General features: G+C 37.4%; 2 protein-coding genes across 2 annotated transcripts; one reads left to right on the top strand and one right to left on the bottom strand.

The window, feature by feature from the left end:
• Nucleotides 1-101: 101 nt before the first annotated feature.
• On the bottom strand, nucleotides 102-8,671 carry jmjd4 (jumonji domain containing 4). Its single transcript, XM_051133644.1, is given in 7 exon segments — nucleotides 102-470; nucleotides 646-792; nucleotides 6,023-6,290; nucleotides 7,099-7,224; nucleotides 7,452-7,617; nucleotides 7,960-8,011; nucleotides 8,013-8,671. Coding segments are annotated over 7 exon segments (1,269 nt in total). The 5' UTR covers nucleotides 8,214-8,671; the 3' UTR covers nucleotides 102-161.
• A 118-nt stretch (nucleotides 8,672-8,789) lies between these two features.
• Nucleotides 8,790-20,420, top strand: snap47 (synaptosome associated protein 47). The gene is made up of 6 exons (XM_051133658.1): nucleotides 8,790-9,062; nucleotides 9,557-10,091; nucleotides 10,393-10,895; nucleotides 13,598-13,713; nucleotides 15,470-15,638; nucleotides 20,093-20,420. Exons 2-5 carry the CDS (start codon nucleotides 9,598-9,600, stop codon nucleotides 15,614-15,616), a joined length of 1,260 nt encoding a protein of 419 aa, XP_050989615.1. The 5' UTR covers nucleotides 8,790-9,062; nucleotides 9,557-9,597; the 3' UTR covers nucleotides 15,617-15,638; nucleotides 20,093-20,420.
• Nucleotides 20,421-21,899: the final 1,479 nt, after the last annotated feature.

The following is a 21,899-nucleotide window of genomic DNA, read 5'->3' as shown; positions in this document are numbered from 1 at the left end:
TGGAGTGATGCAATATTGCAATGTATTACTTTTAAAAGTAACTTTCCCAAACATAATAAAAATACAATGACAGCATAAACAACTATTAAATAACACAAATATGTTGTTAAAAGAATTTATTAACATTTGCCATAGCTGATCTTCCACATATAGTATAGCTTTTATACAATTGTTCGAACAGCCTCTCTGATCTCCTGAAGCAGTTCCTCAGGTTTGAAGCTCAGAGCTGATGGGTCTAGTCTCTTAAAGTCTTCATTGCTAAGCATGTTCTCAAAAATATGCAATACTCTCTGAAGGTCAAAGGCCGCATGCTGAGGGCCTAAAGCAAGCAGACTTTCGGCAAGGGAGTCTTGGCAGTTATCTGCATTTCTGGGACATGAATTCAAAAAGGACATCCGATTATTTGCAATGGTCTTAAGGAAAGAGGCAAACTCCCCATAATTGATTCCTGTACATGATTTCATGATCACCTGAAAAAGAACAGAATCAATGCATTACCACAGGAATATCAAACTTATGTCTACACGATTATGATTTTTCAGTAGTACTACAGCACATATGCATTAGCAGCATTTGTTGGACCTTTTAGACCTGGAAATGTTGATGCATGATTTAAAAAATAAAGCCAAAAAAATAAAGTGATACCTGACAGTGCTGATGCCAGGAATCCATAGTATCACGCCATTCCTCAATTTCTCTCTGGACAGAAGAAAGTTCTTCTTGCAGAAACTGCCACATGATATCCAAATTACAGCCATTCAGCCAGTTATGATTGATGGAAATGGTATCCTCCTATTATTAAGAGATGCATTATTGAAATCGAGTGAGCAAGTTGGTCGAAGGTTTTTCTCATAGGGAACTCATGAGAACTTGGGGCTGGAGAAATTTTCCAAAAGAGCTTGATAATACAGTCTTTTATAAAAATGTCAGAAAGAGAACGTCTAGTACAGGGGTGTGCAGTTCAGCTGGTTATTAGTCTTTCGGATCTCAATTACCAGACTGTTGCAGCATTGAAAAGAACTGTGAGAAACCCATTTTACCATCATAAGGGTTTGAGAAAGTATAAATCAAGCATTAAATCCTAGTTACACTAATAATGTTAGATACGATTACTTGTAGTTATTTGCACCTAAACAAGTAGTCATGAAAAAATATATTTTTTGTTGTGTGTGTAGCTAATAAAAAAGTACAGTAGGTCAATCTAACCCCTAACACAGTAAGGGTTTCTACACATTTTCCATTTCAAAATTCCATACTTTTCCAAACTCAAATTTCTGAACTTCTTTTTCAGAACATATTTAACATAAATTGTTCACAGAGTATTATTTTCAGCTTTATATTTGGTATATAGTACAGTCATCTGTAAATATTTTTATTTTCTCAGGGTTTTGTCATTGATTTTCTCGAAGTGACAACATGTAGACCCCCTAAAATTAAAAAAAAAAAATTAATTAATTAAAAAAACTAACTTTCACATGCACACAAGAAACTTTTTTTATGCCCTTAAGAAAGTATTCACATGCACATGGGAGTTTTTGCACGCTTACGCATTTCAATTTCTAGTTTTATATAACCTATTTCCTTTGTGTATCACTGCCATCTTACTATGAATAAAAGGAGAGCATGGATCCACATGAATTATCAGAGATCTACTTGCTCAAAATTTGGCTTTTCTTAGGGTATTACCTCTAATATCAAGGCCTAATGTTCAATTTAACACATCCTCTGTGGCAGCGGAGAAACCATGAGACAAAATGGGCTGATAGCATAAAATTGGCCATGTTCAAGGGCCTATAAAAAAAGTGTCTAAAATTTGGCTTTCATTAGGGCAGTATGCCATATTTCAAGGTCTTAGGTCTCTTTAATGCAACACCTGGCTCAGTGTGCATTGTCCTATATGTTAAGTTTAATGTTTTCTCATGCACACATATAAGTCTATATATTTTTTATTTTTGCAAAGGTACTTGAGGCTATGTCATATGGTCTCAAGAATATTGTGAGAAGAAACCCAAGATGCTTATAATCTGCTTTTTGCATAAGGGTCATTCCAGCTGGAATCATCAAATGGTCCCCACCTGACCCCCTCAGATTTGTCTGAAAAAAATCTATGTGATGGGTAATATGCCCAATAGATCATATACAAAATTTCAGATCTCTACTGTGCATACCTTTTTTTTTTGTTTTTTTAAAAAAAATCTGTTTTTCACCCCGTTTTGGCATCACTGTCTGAGTGACCATGTTCAGACTAAAATATCTCCAGAACTATTTGTGCCAGGTCCATGAAATTTTCTGGGCTAAGAGTCTTAGTCCAGAACTGCATGAATTACAACTCACAGCGTTGTTACTGAATTTACACCTGAATGCTGGCCCTCTACTTTTCTTTGAAACTATTACTTTAAGGGTTTTCAGATGTCCATAGAAACCTCAATTTTCAATGTATAAGCATCAAACTTGGTAAATGGTCTGATATGTACCATTTCTTTCACATCCTTCGACATCAGACAATAGAGTCTTATGGATGTTGAGATATTAAGGTCCAAAAATTGAAAAAAACTCATTTACACCAATGTTCAGAGCAATATTTCCCATGAATGACACCAGGTGTGAACATGAAACTTTTTTTTTTGAAAGAGCATGTTCTTATTGATAAAATATAAAAAAATTGGGATGGGGTTTTGCCTCATTTTTCTGTAATGATTTTTTAAAAAATCATTGTTGTGTGACATTCACAACTACTGTAGTACCAGCTATTTTGAACTCATATGCCTAAATTAATGCTATAATGCAGCATTCCATTGTGCTCGGGACTCTGGGAAATCCGACCTCCACCTCGGGAAAGTGCAATGGAACGGCCACTTAAGTTGGGGTTCCGAAACACACACTCGGAACAGTTCAGTGCAGACCGAGTCGGTTGGAATTATCCATAGGCATCCATATTTTTGCCAACTGTTACAATGGAACGCATTTACAACGGACATCAGGAGAACTAACTCGGATTCACCGACTAGTGAATAATACATCCATTTTCATTGAGAAAGCAGGGCAATATTGATTAGAAATAATAATATTCAGGTGGTATGAGATCTAGCATCAATCAATCAATCAGTCAATCAGTCAACAATGATCAATTTTGAGGTCAGTCGAGTATCAGGAACACCAGGATTCCATGTCAACTTTGAGGTTGACCCAGTTGAACAAGACCTTCACATCACAGATATGGCCTCAGGACAATATGTTACTTGTGTGTATGACCGACAGTGGTGGGTTGGTATCATCAGAGATGTCTCTGACACAGAGCAAGACATTCAAGTGCTTTTTTTGCATCCCCATGGCCCAGCTAGAGGCTACTTTTGGCCAAAAAGGGAAGATGTCTGTTGGGTGCCTCTCCAGCACATCATAATGAAAATTGATGTGCCAGTTACTTCCACTGGACGATGCTATGTCATAAAAGAAAATGAAACTGTGGATTCAGACACTTTCATGAACAACTTTCAGTAACTGTTATGTCACACATTTATTTGTGTTGGTGGTATACATTATTAAAGTGATTAATGTCTGGAAGTACGTTTTTTGTATTTTGTATTTTTTGTATAAGTGGAACATTAAAAAATTCTGTTGAAATGCCCATACCAAGTTGAATAGCAAAAGCGACCAATAGGATCAGTGACGAAACTATGAGTTTTAAAAAAATCATTACAGAAAAATGAGGCAAAACCCCATCCTATTTTTTTATATTTTATCAATAACAATATGCTCTTTCAAAAAAACAAGTTTTATGTTCACACCTAGTGTCATTCATGGGAAATATTGCTCTGAACATTGGTGTAAATGAGTTTTTTTCCATTTTTGGACCTTAATATCTCAACATCCATCAGACTCTATTGTCTGATATCAAAGGATGTGAAAGACATGGTACATATCAGACCATTTACCAAGTTTGATGCTTATACATTGAAAATTGAGGTTTCTATGGACATCTGAAAACCCTTAAAGTAATAGTTTCAAAAAAAGTAGAGGGCCAGCATTCAGGTGTAAATTCAGTAACAATGCTGTGAGTTGTAATTCATGCAGTTCTGGACTAAGACTCTTAGCCCAGAAAATTTCATGGACCTGGCACAACTAGTTCTGGAGATATTTCAGTCTGAACATGGTCACTCAGACTGTGATGCCAAAACGGGGTAAAAAACAAACTTTTTTTTTACAGATTTTTTTTGAAATTTTGTATATGATCTATTTGGCATATTACCCATCACATGGATTTTTTTCAGACAAATCTGAGGAGGTCAGGTGGGGAACTTTTCCAAAATTTGATGATTCCAGCTGGAATGACCCATAATGAAAAAGTGCCCCTTGAATTCTTTCAGTTGTATTTTACAATAACTAAAGAATCACTAAACAGGTGCCATGAAACCTCACTTCTTGTGCAGTGAATTTATTTTCATTACGTTCTTAAAGGAGAAGTCCACTTTCAGAACAACAATTCACATATAATTTACTCACCCCCTTGTCACCCAAGATGTCTTTCTGTCTTCAGTCTTGAAGAAATTATGGCTTTTGAGGAAAATCTTTCAGCATTTTTCTCCATATAATGGACTTCATTGGTGCCTTGATTTTGAACTTCCAAAATGTAGTTTAAATGCAACTTCAAAGGGCTCCAAACGATCCCAGCCGAGGAAGAAGGGTCTTATCTAGCGAAATGATTTGTCACAAATTTTTTTTTTTATACTTTTTAAGCACAAAAGCTCATGTAGCACAGGATCTGGGATGCGCGTTCACGACATTACGTACTATTGAATAACGTCGAAAGGTCACGCGAAACGTAGGTGGAACTACAAACCCAGTGCTTACAAAGGAAACGCACAAAGACTAAGAAACCGCAAGTAAGTTCGGATCATTTTACCAGCTCAGACCTTTGAGTCTCGTTGAGAATCTTTTTTCGAGTCACTTTGTTCATTTTAAAAATATATAATTAAAATGTTATGTGTTACTTCCCTAACACATCTACTGCTTACACAAACATTGATCACACTACAAACAAGACAAAACTATACTTTAAGATTAATTCATTGTTTACCTGGGTCTTTAGTCTATGATTAGCTCACCTCACCTCTTATCTGACAAGTTTTCGGATTTGAGTCGTTCGTTCATCACGTGACAGCCCCATAAGATGAACAAACAACTCGAAAAACCCGAAGACTCGAAACAGGTGAACTAATTCCAGTACAGAACCTAAAAGGATGTTGCGCATGCGCAACTGAACGAAACACTCCACGAGACGACTCGTTCTTCCCGAGTCACATTAAAGATTCGTTCAAAATGAAAGAATCGTTCAAGAACGACCCATCACTAATTTGTAGCATCGTGGACGCTCATCCCAGAGCCTGTGCTACATGAGCTTTTGTGCTTAAAAAGTATACAAATTTTTATTTTACGAAAAAACATGACGATCGCTTTGCTAGATAAGACCCTTCTTCCTCAGCTGGGATCATTTAGAGCCCTTTGAAGCTGCATTTAAACTGCATTTTGGAAGTTCAAAAATCCTGAAATGTTTTCCTCAAAAACCATAATTTCTTCACGACTGAAGACAGAAAGACATGAAAATCTTGGATGACAAGGGGTTGAGTAAATTATTTGTAAATTGTTGTTCTGGAAGTGGACTTCTCCTTTAACTTTCTATTATAAAAAACTGAATAGGGGCAAACACAAATATTTTTCCATACTTTGCCAGACCTGGAAAATACTTAAATCAAATTCCATACTTTTCCAAACCCTGTAGGAACCCTGAATAAAAATAACAGACTAAAAAAATAACATAAAAATTATTACATTTTTTCCACATATTTTATAGTTTTTCACTCTGACAAGCTAGAACAGAGGTTTTCTGTACAAAACTTCCAAGCAAGTGTGTTTGGGCAGATTGGAGCAAAACTCTACAGGACATTGGTCCTCCAGGAGCAGGACTGGATACCCCTGTTCTACTACATCATACACAGGTGGACAATGTTAAACCATTATTACTTACCAAATTGTAAACTTGATGGTGCCAACCACTAGGTACAAAGATGATCTCCCCAGCTTCTTGAATGATCTCTAAAGGCTGACAGGCCTCTTCGAACTGTGGATACAGACCCTTGTCTTGAAGTACAGGTGCTGTAACATCATAAGCCAAGTTGCCATGACAGTCCCGCAGGAACTCCTCTTGGCCTGGAGGGTACAGGAGCCATTTCTTACGTCCACAGATGTTGGCAGACCAACTGTAAGAGCGAAACACGTCTGCATGGAAAGGTGTCCTAGAGGCGAAAACAAAAATATTGCAGTGACAAGTAGTTCATAAGTAGGGCTGTCAAACGATTAATCACAATTAATCGCATGCAAAATAAAAGTTTGTGTTTAAATAGTATATGTGTATATACTGTGTATATTATACACACATACTGTACATGCATGTATATATTTAATAAAAATGTTATATTTAGTGCTGGGCAACAACTATTAGCATTTAAAAGTTTTTGTGTACATAATATATGTGTGTGTACTGTGTATATTTCTTATACATATATAAATACGCACACATGCGTGTACATATTATATAAACACAAACTTAATTTGTATACGATTAATCACAATTAATCGCTTGACATCCCCATTTATATAATATTATATTTCTGTGCTCAAATAATATTAGTTCATTACACTGGCATTCAAAAGGTTGAGACCACTTGTGAGAATGCTTCTATAATGTTCTAGTTTAAAATAATACTTTATTACAAATTAACTTTAAAAATACGTATACACCACATGTAAACCATAATTTCTTGTCATTTGGCATGTCCTCTATTTTGTTTAATGACAGCACATTATTCAATTTATTTAAGAGTGTTCCACAGAGCATCTTGTGTATTTCAGTGAAATCTGACCTTCTATGCAAATTACATAATATATAATAATAAATATTTCTTCATTTTACATCATAATGTTTGCATTTTTTTTTACAAAACCCAAAAACCCAAATTATTTATAGGAACAATGAATCAAAAAACAGACCGTGGACGTAGACTTTTTGACCCAATTGTATATGAAACATGATTGACACGGTACCATGACCCCTTAGGTCCCATGTAGACAAACCGATAATCATCCACTTCAATTGTGTCCCAATATTCATTCAGCCAATCAGAGGAGAAGTAAATTGGTGTCTTGTACGTATTATGCTCAGGAAAGTTCCTAAAATGAACACAAACACATCTGACATTACAGACAGTATACAATCATTTACTCTTCTTTTATTTTACTACAATGATTCCAAGCTAATATTGTGCATCACATTCAAAGCTCTTGTACAATATCCTATGCTATATGCTATATTTGTATTTTTTTGAGTGTTTACTGTTGTGCATTATTATACACCATTTTCCTACTTAATACTAAAAGCTCTATATAAATAAAGGTACCTTTGCATATGCCAGTCCTTTAAGTAAAGGCATCCTTTGGGTGAAGAATGCCCATTCTGTATATATTCTCTCCAGTACTGGATAAACTCCTTAAAAGGCATGATCTGCTTTGGGTTGGAGTTGTATTCTTTTGCATTGCAGTTTGCAACAGGAACAGGAGTCTCATCTGCATAATAAAACCATGCTATTTATGGACATAACACATTTTTTTTACTTTAGTACTATTTTCACAAGTAGTCAACTTAAAAAAACGATATGTACCAAAACATAACAAAATGATCTTAAAAACGTCTAATTTAGTCAATTAAATTTTTATTCAGCCATGCAAGATGCATTTCAAATGATCCTTAGAGGAGCTGAAAGGAAAACGTTACAGTTATGTAATGTGCAGTTGTCACATTTATCTAGATTTTAGAGTTGGGCCGATTTATAATTTTTTAATGCATAATGAATGACACAGTGATGCAAGTATAATAAAATATTATTTAAAAATGCATTCTTTGCTCACCAAATTCATGCAGAAGTCTTTGTAGGTTAGGTTTTCCATCAGCCGTGACCCAGTTTTTTTCTGCAATTCCAGGCTTCTGTGAATTTTTTGGAAAACATGCAGGGCTGATTCGAGATCAAGTAGTTCTTGAAGAATTTGGAGTAAGGTATTTCTCTCTCTATGTACTCAATGAAATGAGAGGAGCAGTGCTGTTGATGGATCTGCCTGGGCATTTTGGCCAAACTGCAGCAGTTATGAAAGGTTTCCCTATCCATGACATGTCAGAATGAAGCTCAGCCTTATTTATTCACTAACACGAAGTTTCCACACGTTATTCCATGTCATAATATTAAAAACAAAACCTTAATTAAAACTCAATATTGCTGACTTAACCCCAGCATATGGTCAACAGCTAGAACATATTTCAACAGCCTCATGTTTCTTTGATGGCAGCTTTGCGTGGTTATTTTTAGGCTGTAGAAGCGCTACTAATATATCGACGGTTTAACGTCACGCTTACGTGTAATTAAAATATAGATACGAGGCGATTATCTGGTTCTACATGCTTATAAATCGAAAATAATAGGCTTTTTCTGCGAATGAGGGAATGAACGTCTACCCAGTTGCCCACCGGAAAAGAAACGTGTGCGCACCAACTCAATGATTTCCTCGTCTTCGTGTGTAAAAAATGAGCCGTCTAACGGAATAAAGTACGTTAATTAAGTATCATTAAATTTCCTGTAAATAAATATAAGTCGACGTCCTTAAATAGTCATATATAATGTGCCATCGCCACATTATATATGTGTGACGTTGAGCGGAACCTTTAGTAAGTTCTTTTTGCACGTCGGAGTGTAAACATGCGCGCACTAAACAATCATCGCAGCGTTCAGTCTTTACGGTTCAGCTTTATTTACATCGCCACAGCGCGACAAGAAAGGAGAGTCTGATGTTTTTACTTTTCTTATTTAGGGCGTTTTATTAAACTTTAATGGTAAACGCTGAGTTGGAACAGTAAATATTTCGCGTCTGACTACGATGCGAAAAGATATTATTGTTTTAATACGTGAAATACGTCACACCCTGCTGTAGCTGTCACTTGAAAGTCAACATCGTCCTAAAAGGTATGACATGAATGATCTCCGTGGTGTTTGTTTTATTTGTCAACCAAACCACCATATACTATTACTGCGCACACAGAACCAGGTGAAAAATAAATATAAAAGGTCTTTAAATAACGTTTTTAAATCAGAAATAAGATCAATTAACCAGAAGTGTGTTTCCAGAAGATTCTTTAACTGAATGTTGTTTAATAAAAACGAAAGAAAAGAAGCATGATTTCCGTTTACTTCTTGATATTGTGTGTGTGTTCTTTAAATGATATGATTTAAGTTAGATTGTATTAATATATTAACATTAAGTATAGTAATATGTTCATGGAAATAATCTTAAGTACCTTGGCCCTGTTGGAAGCTGGGCCCTCTGTGTTTGTAGTCTTCTTAAGAAGGAACATTTTACAGGAGCAACACAAGCTTGAGAAAATAAGTATACTATTGATGTAAATAAAAGTGACTGATGACTACTTGCTAATTTTCTATATACACCACTCACTTTGCAGGTGAGCTCCCTTAGCCAGGGCTGCTGTGCCATCAGAAAAAGATGAGCCAGGAGGCATCCATCCATAGCTGGCCCGGCTCTTATTACATAAATAACGAGAAACGATGGGCCAGTGGCGTTCTCTCCTTAACCCGCACCACCTTACGCTTCAATTCTGAGCAGAATCAGGAGAATCTACTTAGCCTGAGGCTCTCACGCATCATGGAGATCAAGATGGAGTCCTCCAGCTTTATTTTTAGCGCTCTTACTGTGTTGGAGCAGGGAAACATCAAGCACTGGTTTGGGTCTCTCAAGCCTTGCCGTACTACCATTTACCACGTGCTAGAGCACTTCTGGAGGGAACGGCTGCTGTCGCCCACGGAGCCCCGTGGAGCTGAGGCTCCTCTTAGTAAGGGCCAGGAGCTGATCAGCTTGATATCTGGAGCCCAGCGGAGGCTGGAGGATACTGGGAAAGTCCTGAACCACCAGGGAGAGCAGTTTGACAACATGATTCAGGGCCTGGACAAGATCGAATCAGACCTGACCGTGGCAGATAAGTAGGTTTTGCTCAGATTCACAAACTGTAATACATAACTTTTACTAGAAGCATGGATGATACTTAAAATTTTAATGACATCTTTCACAGCTTATTGTGCTTTGTTATTTTCCTAATTTTCCCAACTGTTCCAATAATATCAGAGCTTCTCGATGCTACAGTCTTTAATAATGTAGTAATAATAATAATTTTTATTATTGACTTTAATAATATCACACAATCACGTGTTGTTTTTATAATATTGATGATTTACTTAATAATGACTTAATTTAATGATGCCATTTTTTTTCTCTCTTGTGCAGACTACTCTCTGAACTTGAATGTCCGTCTTGGTGGCCTTTTAGAAAAATGCCTTGGATGTGCCACCAGGAGGCCAAGTCTGAGGCAGCTGCCAAAGCGGCCTGTGCTAAAGGTTCATGCAAGGGCCCAAAAGTCATAACTAGCATTCCAGCTATTGTCTCCCGAGTTGGAACCTCTGGAAACATGAAACCAGGTAGCCTGGTAGTGCTGGTCTCCTCTCTAGAGGTTCGAGATGCAAACGGACAGCTCCTCCATTGCTTTGAGAAGGAAGAGGTGGATGACATCTATGTGCACAGCCCCTACGAGATCAGTGTTCGTCAGCGCTTCATCGGGAAACCTGACATCTGTTTCCGAATTCTCTCTGCCAGGATGACTGAAGCTTTATCTGTACTGGAGATGCAACATAAGAAGAAAGTTGAGATCACACGTGACTATGCAGCATTTCAGGCAACTTTGGCAACCACACCAGGAAGCCCAGAAGGGGGAGGAAACATTTGGAGTGCAGGTACACTTTTGACAGTCTTACTTCATTGTTAGAACTTCAATCCAAGCTTTTATTTAAAGCGGCAACTTTTTTAGTTAAAATTGTAAGCACATAACCAGCCACTGTTCAGAACTATTGCCTTTAGCCCGATTCACAATGGTTAGCTTATAATAATGTTTTTTTAATTTGAGTGGTACGGGTGGGTTTTTAGGAAATTCGAGCATGCAAACATAAAAAGAAGGCACCCTGGCTAGTAGGCTATATTGCATGTGAGGATGCTGCAGGTGGCAGATTGTTTATAGCCTTTTCTCACAGCACTGGAATAATTGAATTTATCATTTTTATGGTGGATTGTAATCCAAAAAGGTTTATGTGTTTATGAAACACAAGTGACTGAAATTAGAAAATATCTTCATGAAATTCAAATTGTATGACAATGACAGATTAGATTGTACAGAAATTGAAATCTACATGTTACGCTAATACACACTACATGTAGTCACGCAATGATGACGTTGTTAACATGAACAATTTGAAAACAAAGTGTAACAGTAATCATCATTTTGCTGATCTAATGAGCTAACCGATCATTAGTTATAATCACCATTGTAGCATTTTTCCTCAGTTGGTCAGAACAAAAGTTTTAGACATGCAACTTACTCTTTCAGATGACAATATCCAGTGAAATTTCTTATTTGGGCCATATATTACAAGATGTAAGCTTGTCTCCACACCGGTGCGGTGACTGACAGCCACACATACACCTCAAACCATCCGCACTGGAGCTGTGCTGAATCTCAACCCATTAGGGGTGTGACGAGACACTTTTCCCACGAGACGAGATGAGATTTGTAAGCTTTTCTTAAGAAATCCTCAGTGATAAAATATATAGGGAAAATAGTCTTTTATTTAACTGAAAAAGACAAAATGCAAAAACATGTAGGTGCATTTTAACATCCATTTTAATGAATATGCAGTAATAAACAACATTGAGACAAATTAGGAAGTTTCATAACGAAGCAAATCTTTAGTAGTAATAGTGATAGTTCTAGCATATGTGTAACAAGGAGTTGATTTTGCAGTCTTTGCTAAACTAATATATTAGACTAGATAATGATCTGAGATATAATTGCTCTGCTGCAGAATTTCAGTGTTTTCAATATGTGACAAAATTAAAAAGTATCAGTCATAACATGTGATGTTTAATCCCCAATTAATGCCTGTAACTGCAAATCCCAGTGCATTTTTTCACTACATGGTTGTTAAAATCATCAACAATTAAGACTGTAACTGTAGCCAACACCAGCTCGGATAGAAAATCTGAAAAAATTCTATGTGGTTTATGTGGCGCCACTGTCAGAGACTAGTATAAATGTCAAAAGGAATTTATCGTTTATACTAGATGACATTATATAAAACACTGTCACTTCAAATAAATTGTACTTGAAACCAGACCTCTGAGTAATACTAAAAATATTACTATGAACTGTAGCAACACCTCCCCTTTTGCCCTTCAGATGAGGTAATTTAATCGCCTGGTTTGAGCCAGGTTTCTGTCAAACCGAGCACATCTAGTTTATGATCTGTGATCATATCATTTACCAAAATTGCTTTTGTAGAAAAGGATCTAATATTTAGCAAGCCAGGCGTCAGCAGTTGTTTGTCTGCATATGTATTCTTGTACTTTGGATATTCCCCTTCAAATACAATAAATAACAACTGTATGCAAAGTGACCCACAAAGGCCTCATACACACTGCAGCTGAATTCAGTCAATTCACTTTGTAGTGCTTAATCCTGTTCTGTATGCACACAGTTCAGCAGTTTACAGGAGTGACACCTCATTCTACAACTAAATTTATGCAGGTTGTGACAATCACATTTACAAAAAATCTGTGCAGTCACAGTGTGTATTTGGCCAAGTGAAAATTGTTAAAATGTAACAATTTGGACATGAAGCTGCACTGAGATGAAGATATCTATGGGATTGAACCATTTAGATGAAATATGAAAATTACAAAAGAAAAGTTTCTTAAGAACCGAGATCTAAAATTATATTTAGATATATTTCATGGTTGACTTATAGGCATGCAAACTTTAGCGCAAAAACAATTAAAAAAACAATGAAAATATTGATGCCCCCTGTAATTTGGCTCAGAATTTCAGGTCAAAATTGTAATATTAATTCCCGTATGAAAAACAGATTTCTCAGTATATATAATTTTCATCCATGGCATTTCATATTTTTTGGCCTTCATCACTTTTTGTGTTTGTCTTTCTGCAAAAAACAAAAAATTAACTAAATCAAACATTGTAGCTGTGGAAGTTACTGAAATGTGGTTGTTTTGACAGTGAATGACCCAAGTGGCTTAGGTTTAGAAAAAAAAAATAATGCAAATATTTAAATATAAATGCAGTGTAAGTACAGTAACTACATCTACACATCATAAATGTTATTTGAAATTACAGGCCCATAAACTAAATAAAGCTTAATCCAGGACATTTGAATACTGTAATTTTCACATTTAAATTTTGATATATGTAACACTTTAAGCAATAAGGTATTTCTACCACTTGGTGGCAGTCACGCTCCAACATCTACTGCAGGTCATTAAAAAACCTGAGCGTTCCCATTGTGGGCTACTTAGTTAATGTTTATCATCATTTTCTTCTAATCTTAACAAATCTCAAGGAAATATATGACCTCATCCTGTGTCTCTTCAGGTCACGGGCAGGATACTGAGGTGCCAGTGGAGGTGCCTGCTGGTGAACTGACACAACTGCAACTTCACGTGCTTCAGCCCACTGTAACTGAGGCAGAGGCACAGGAGCTAAAACAGGTATGAGATCAGTTTCGTTTCCATTTTACACAAACACACAGAGTTTTCAACAATAGACAAGTAGTTTAGAAGGATAGGGCCTCATGGGGACAGAAATGTTGAGATCACATGATTGGTTAAATACTGCTTTGTTGATCTTGGTAACTCTTTGTTATTAGACACTTTCGTTCATGGAATTGATGAATCAAAGCTGGTTGTGAATTAAGCATTTTTTTCAGTGACCTTGATAACTGTAGCTTTGGGTTTGGTTGCATGGACACCTCTAGGTGTCAATATAGAGTTATGGTCATCTTGTCTTAAAGTTTACACCCACAGCTCTCAATGTTGTGTGTTTCTTTGTTGAGCATATCCAGAATATCCTGGAAAAAGCAAAGAATTTAAAGGACATAGACAATTTTTCTGAATAACAGAGGGCAGTTTAACTGCTCAGGACTCATGAACAGCAATCACAAAACACAAAATAGTTGATGATCATCCAGGTACCGACACCTGGAATCAGACACTTAAGATTTAATTATGTGTAAACGTTTTTTGAGTGTAAATTAGTTAATTGTTTAAACTATACCTTGCCATCACACATTGTCAGCTTTTTCGTTATTGCTAGCCAGCTGCTAGAGATTTACTCTGCTGTTCATAAGGTGGGCTGGATGTTAGGGCTTTGCTAAGTGGTTGCCAAAAGGCCCAAAAGAGCCTATCCAATGATATTCTGGTTCCTCAATGGCTCAGTTTTCTCCTTCGAGTCTATGGGATTTTGATTTTCAGGCAATTTTAGTTATTTAGAAAAGTAACAGTACACCTCTCTTCAACAACCTGCACAATTTTAGGTATAATTTGTTTGTAGTACTACTGGGTTGGGAGAAGTAACATTTAACAGGGTTATGGGTTTGTTCAAGTCAGAATTTTTTGAAAAAACTGACACAAAAACTGAGCAAATATACTTAAAGTACAGTGTGACGTGTCTGTGGCTTGTATTTTTTATGAGACAGGAGTGGGAAGCTGACTCTAGGCATTCCCCCACCGCACAAAGATATAAGGTCTCAGTGTGCTCATCGTCAGACGGCCACAGTGCCAGCTGTAAAACCCTCTCGGTGCTCAGCCGAGGTGCTGCATGGTACGCAGCAACCAGACATAAACACTGACGCAAAAACAGTCAACCGTTTTTCATTGAGTGCATTATAATGGGGATGTGCGGAATGGTGCTCTTCATGTTGAACCATTTCAAAACAAAATATTATTGCTATGACCAGAGATAATTGATGGTTGGTGAACCATCACAGATATCACTTTTCAGGATGGTTTTGGGGTTGAGAAACACTAAAAACAAACATGTTAAAATGCCATGAGGAGATGGAAAATAAGTTTTAAAGGAATGAGGCAGGGCAGCTTGTCTTGACTGTAATGCATAGACTCAGCACAGACAGTTTATAATAATGCAATGAATAAATAAATGTAACCTTTCACTCTCCACAGTATGATTTAAGGAGAACATACAAAATATTGCTAGTGATAAGTCTCACTGTGCCCATAACAAGAGACATTGAAACTTGTTTTTTAAAATATATTGTTTATTATTCTAAATGCTTAGATTTATACAGTTGATTGAGTAAGTGGTATTATATTCAAAGATATGTGGTACTTTCTAAGAGCAGCAAAATAGATCAGGCTTATTGTCACTTTTATCACATTTACACATTTAGGACACCGACCCCAAATATTGATTATCTGCATGGTTATTTTGTGTGCTTTCTTTGTGTAGATGCTCCAGCAGCTGAAGACTCTCGCCCTGGAGGCTGAGACAGAGCTGGAGCGTCAAGACGAGGCTCTGGATGTACTGAGCTGTTCCACTGACCGCACCACCATGAACATTAACAGACACACTCGCCGCATGAGGAAACTACTGTGAACTTTATGTCACCAGATTAATGGTAAGATATGCACTGGTATACTCAAAAAACTTTTAAAGAGTGTGTTTCTCAATAGAGCACAGTTTATTCTTGAAAAATTCATTTGATCTTTATAAGTAAGGTTTGGCTTTTTAGAAAGCTTTAGAGCTGAGAGCATAAATGTGGTTGGGGACGTATGTCTGAGCATGTTAGCACACAATAGCAATAAGAGCAAAAGGTTTTTGGTTAGAATTTACGCATTTTATAGGCTAAAATATAAACATACATTCTTCTAAGAGTGAAGTGTCATATAGGAGTCAGTACCAGTATTACTTGTAGTTTTGAATGCTCACATGTGTATTTGTGAATTTTTGAATAGCACTAGGGATGGGCGATATCTTATCGTTTGTGATATACTGGTAAAAATTTTCCCCACGATAAGAATTAGCCTTACACCAATAACGATAAAGTCTACAGTAGCATGTGTGCAATAGTTTTGCATGTGTACAAACCTGTTGTCCACCAAAGATATCATTTATTGACATGCTTTTTCTTTAAATTAACTTCATAACATAGTCGAGTGTTTAAAATAACCTTTTGTGATGAGACGTGGCTTCATGTTACAGAATGTCATGTTACAGTTTCCTCAGTTAAAATTTCTCTATCTGCGTTTTATTCAGCTACAGCGACAACTGGATTAGACATTTCCTGGAGCGTCGTCAGTAATATTACTTATGCTATAAAGCATATGTGGGTTCTGATCTGGACATCTGGCTTTAGTAAATTAAACAGTCATTACATTGTATGTGTGTACTCAGTTATGCTCTATTTTGGGTAGAAATAGGAAAGATAAAACCTTTTTCTTAAGAAACAGGATTCCCTGAATTATCGTCATTGACATCGTTATCGCATCGATATATTGTTATCGCAATAATACCAGAAATTATCATGATACATTTTTAAGCCCATATCGCCAATCCCTAAATAGCACATGTATTTATGAGTAACACTCATGGTTATGCAACTACGTGCGCATGGCCACATAAAGTCCATTAGATTTGTACATTAGGCTTTATCATAAGTCTAATAGATACCTAATTGATGCCTTTATTTTTCACAGTATGTCGCTATTGGCACTTTGCACTGTTGACGAGAACAACAGAAAACTTTGTTTTTGTTTCTTTTACTGTTTAATTGAATAATAACATGAAAAACATGAAACAGTATTTACCCTCATGGGGTTTAGTGTCCATTTGAAGTTAACGTCATTAAAAATAACTGATTCCCTTTATTTTACCCTGTTTGGTCTGTATGTATTTAAGCCCCAGTGTTTTACTGTCTGGTCTTATCCTTCCATTTTTTTCAAGTTATTTGGTTTTGTTTCATGTGCTTTGTTTATCTTTGTTATTATTATTCGTTAAAATTCATCTGCACTTGGATCCTCTCTCTGTCATCTGTGAGTTCCTGAGTGTTACAAAAGACCAGACCAAATAAAATGGATCTAGCAGATCAAATAGTAGGCCTCCGACAAGGAAGTTGCACCATAGAGACCTACACTGAATCATTTTGTGTTCTGGCCTACAAAGTGGACTGGGAGGATTGTGTGCTTAGGGCTATATATTGTTGTAGGCTTAATGAGCCGGCAAAAGTCATGACTGCCAAGAGGTACAGTAGATGTGACTCGACCTTAAAACAATACATCGACCTGCCGTAAGCTTCTCACCGTTCACCATGGACCCATCCTTCCTTGTGGTCCCAATGCTCCCAAGTGTTGTGGTCCCTGCACTCCATGTGTTCCCAAATCCGGTGGTCTCTGCGTTCCCCTGTCCATTGATCATGAAGGACCGAAGTCTGAAGGTCCCAAGTCTGGGGGTCCTGAAAAGCCCTCCACTGCCAGCTGTCCTTCCTGTGATGGCAGTCACTATTTTGTGTGTTTGGGTCATACATACTGCCAAGGTAGCAGCATCCATTACAGAATTCTGAGAGCCATCTTCTTGTTTGGTCACGGATACAATGTCTGTCCCTGAATTCTGTGCACTCCCTGTTGGCTCTGTTAAAGGAATAGTTCACCCAGAAATGAAAAATCTGTCATTAATTACTCGGTCCAAACCTGTAAGACCTTCATTTGTCTTTGGAACACAAATTAAGATATTTTTTAATGAAATCTGAGAGATTTATGACCCTCCATGGACAGCAAGGTTCCTACCAGTTCAAGGTCCAGAAAGGTACCAAGAACTTTGACAAAATAATCCATGTGACATCAGTGGTTTAACCATAATTTTACAAAGTTACAAGAATGTTTTGTTGGGCAAAAAAGAAAAATTAAACTTTAACAGCTTTATTCAACAATTATTTTCCTCAGCATCACCCTAGCGCCATTTTGGAGAGTACCACAATGCGTTGTTTATGTGCAGATCAAAGTGCACGAATGCGCCGTGGTATTCTCCAAAATGGCGCTAGGGTGATGTGGAGGAGAATTGTTAAATAAAGTTGCGCACAAGAAGTATTTTCGTAGCTTCATAAAATATACGGTTGAACCACTGTTGTCACATGGACTATTTTGTCAGTGTTCTTGGTATCTTTCTAGACCTTGAATATGGTTGAAGCCCTGCTGTCTGTGGAGGGTCCGAGAGCTGTCGGATTTCATCAGGTCTTAGTGCTTTGGAACAACATGAGGGTGAGTGATAAATGACAGAATATTAATTTTTTGGGTAAACTATCCCTTTAAGGCCACAGGGGCTAGTCTGTGCTCTCCATCATGGCCATAAAGGCTGTCCCTAAACTCTGTGGGGTCCCTTTTGACTCGGCTATGGACACAAAGGCCAGTCCTGAACTCTCTGTGCTCCCTGTCAGCTCTGTCATGGCCACGGAGGCTATCTTCGAACTCTCTGTGCTCCTTGACGACTCCGTTATGGCCTTGGAGGTTAACCCTGAAATCCCTATGATCCTTGTCTCTCTTTCGCCATGGCCCCCAGATCCCCAGTGGACTTCTGCTCTGCCATAGTACCCTGTTCCACAAATTATGCAATAGAAGTCCTTGACTGGTCCCCAGTAATGGTTGTAATGGTTCCCTGCTCTGCCGTGGCTTCCCACTCTTTGGCTCTGCCCTGGCTTCCTGCTCTCACAGCCCCATTTCCTCTGGCCCTGCCGTGGTCTCCGACTCCACCTTGGCTCCCCGCTCCGCCCAGGTGGTACCATGATCTCCACGGATGTTTGGCTTTGTCTTGGCGGTCATCTCTGCTGGCACCACCCTGGTGCTCTCCATCTCCGCTGGCTCCACTTTGGTTCTCTATTATTGCATTTCCCCCAGGGGCTGGTGCCAGAGTCAGAGCCCAATTAGGAATTGGGCTGCACTTTTCCACTCAAAAAAAAAAAAAAAAAATCAAATCCTGGTTCTGAACCGGCCCCACAACTTTGCTGGTCTTGAACGAAGGGAACCTAACCTATGATGTCAGTTGGTGGGGCTTCCCTTACGGACCGCATTTCGAAAGAAGCCATTAGGTTTGTTCGCGATGAACCAGTGCTGTGCAGACTGATCGCCATATGAAATCAAAGCACCACAAGAGCAATTGGAGAGTAGACAACTCTTTATGCTTTGAATTGCTCTCATGGTTTTTTCATGTCATACATTGATCTGTTTGCGCAGCAATTCGAACAAGGCTATTTTTAAAAGATAATTTAACAACATTAATACAACAATTAAATATGTCAGTTCAGGAATGGTTAACAGAAAAGATTAATGCTCTTTTTGCGCAAGAGATAACAAGCGATTACTGTCACATGTTTGTGACGTAGAGAGTTCTGCTGCATGCCAATGGAAACACGAGCCAGTTCTAAATGAATCTTGGCCGAGCACCAGTTCGGCACCAGCCCTAGTAGAAAAGCAGTATGTCATGCTGCCTTTATGCCATGTCGTAATTACCGTAATTCCGAGCTTTTCTCTATCCAGCAGGTGGCAGTGTTCTGCCCCAACACTTTCAATTTCTAGAAACAACTCATTAATTTAGTGTTTTTATGTAATATTTAATATGTTAACTAATGGTGTAGTACCGCAAATCCCCCAAAACACAGCATAAACAAAACTGAAAAGTGCATTACAAAAAAATTCACTCTGTAAATGTGTGGGATCAACATAAAGTGTGGGGAATATAAATGTGAAAACATAATGCGAAACTAAAAAACTAAATTTGTACAGTTTGTACAGAACATCCCAAATTAGCTAATGTTATATATTTAGCTCAAAATACCTGATACCTTGCTAGCTTTCACTAGCCGTTGTTTAGATTTCTATGATGTCTGACAGTGTCTGATTGTCAGATCAAGTTAAAATCATTTATCTACAGGAACAGATAAATGCTATTGTTTAGCAAACCTCTGCACTCATGGTAGATCTCTCTCAGGTGGTTTATATGTATTTTGATTGTTACTTTTACTTCCATAATGTGACTGTGGAGCTCTGTTGAGGATCACAGCAAATGTCTTTATTTTTTCCTCAGGTCAGCATAGATCTGCAACCAGTGTCATTTTGCATGGCTTAGCATCCTCACCCCACTGGAAAGAAACCAATGAGTGAACTGCTGGATAATTTAAACACTATAATCAGTTTACTGTTGTTGTGTAAATTGTGACATTTCACAAGGTTCTGCACATTGTCAACCCTTTAGCACTAATGCACTCTAATCCTGCTTTATTGTCATTGTTTCATGTGTGCTGATTTTTTTTTTATTACTTTGTTGATAAGTGTAAACTCATAATGCTGTATTTATTTACTGTATATTTTGTGATTGAGACAAGTGTAAAATAAACTGGGACCCTTTATTGTCACTGTTTGTTGTCACATTTCTGTGAGGGGATTGATTTGTTAATAACAAACTTTGAATTTAATTATAAAATAAAGATAGTTTCAAAGCAGCTTTACAGTATTAAACAGAAAATGTTCTTAAAATAACAGTATCGTTTTCAGAAATGTTCACTTTGAAGCCCAGTTTTAAAAGTTTTGCTTTCAGGCCCCCAAAATGGCATTTTGTGTAAATAGATGGCCAAAACTCATAAAACATTGTTAGTTTTTAGCTGAAAACGGTGTTGTGTAAATGCCCCCATCAGACTGACACACTGACTGAACCTTGTTATTACAGCATCCTGTTGGCTCAGGAAGTTAAACATTCGCTCACCACCTTCATATGTGATTGTGTGACAAAAAAGGAGAGATCTGTGAGCTAAAAGCACAGATCAGTTTCTTCTGGCAAGGGTAGGGGACCCTTTGTATGTAATCAGATCGATGTTCCTTTTCAAATTACACGACTATTTTTGGCTATCCTGAAATTACTGTGGTTTGCACATTGCATTGAGAATCAGCGACTGGGGGTCACAAATTACACAATATTTTGCTAGGAAGAATCCCTGACAACTCTGTTCAGTGTACAAATTGCATGCACAAGAAGTGATACAGGGAATGACGTAAGACTCTGCCAGAAATTTTCCTTGCCCTGTACTGTACTCTGTCATTGGCTGTAGGTCATCAATGATGTCATTTCCTGTCAAAACACATTTCACACATCAAGGCTCTCAGAGTAGGTACACTGTAAAAAACGATTTGTTGAGTCAACTTAAAATAATTTGTTACCCAGCTGCCTTAAAATTTTAAGTTCCATAAACTCAAAAAAGTTTAGTCAACTCGAAATGTTAAGTTGTACTAAGTGACAACTTCGATATTTGAGTTGATTCAACTTAAAATTGTAAGGCAGCTGTTTAACAAGTCCAGCTTCTAAGTTTAACAAACCAAATTTTTAGTTTAGTCAAATATCTAAGTTGTCATTTAGTACAGCTTAACATTTCAAGTTGACTAAACGTATTTGAGTTGACTGAACTTAAAATTTTAAGGCAGCAGGGTAACAAATTATTTTAAGTTGACCCAACAAATTGTGTTTTTTGTTTTTTTTACAGTGTACTTTTTTTTTTAGAAGAAAAAAGAATGTATGATTTTGGACATAGTGTCTGGATATTTAGCCTGCTAAATATTTCTGTGGCATCTCCAATGTATCGGAGTCTTTGTGATCGTCACTCATGTGAATGAGCACTAATTTGCCTCATGCCTTTCGATGGCGATCTGTCGCGAGTGAAAATCGGGGCTAAAATCGTGTAGTGTATACCCAGCATAAGCTAAGTGCAATGTTTGTTTGCGTGTTTCACTTGAGTTGCGGAAAATCTAGCCACATTGACTCATCCTAAGCTCTAAACCCAAGGATACTCGCTTGACCGCCCTCCTCTCCATTGCGTGATAAACAGCAAGCTCTTTTGGGATTT

The sequence above is a fragment of the Labeo rohita genome, chromosome 2 (assembly GCF_022985175.1).
Source record: "Labeo rohita strain BAU-BD-2019 chromosome 2, IGBB_LRoh.1.0, whole genome shotgun sequence".
Classification (NCBI taxonomy): Eukaryota; Metazoa; Chordata; class Actinopteri; order Cypriniformes; family Cyprinidae; genus Labeo; species Labeo rohita.
The sequence above is the reverse complement of the archived record's forward strand: the minus strand, read 5'-3'. Positions and strand labels throughout refer to the sequence as shown.

What these genes read in the sequence shown, in the direction of transcription:
- snap47 (XM_051133658.1), top strand. Translation starts at nt 9,598, where the DNA reads ATGAGCCAGGAGGCATCCATCCATAGCTGGCCCGGCTCTTATTACATA. An exon ending in AGGAAACATTTGGAGTGCAG is followed by an intron (nt 10,896 to 13,597) that starts GTACACTTTTGA and finishes GTGTCTCTTCAG; the next exon opens with GTCACGGGCAGGATACTGAG. An exon ending in AGGCACAGGAGCTAAAACAG is followed by an intron (nt 13,714 to 15,469) that starts GTATGAGATCAG and finishes TTCTTTGTGTAG; the next exon opens with ATGCTCCAGCAGCTGAAGAC.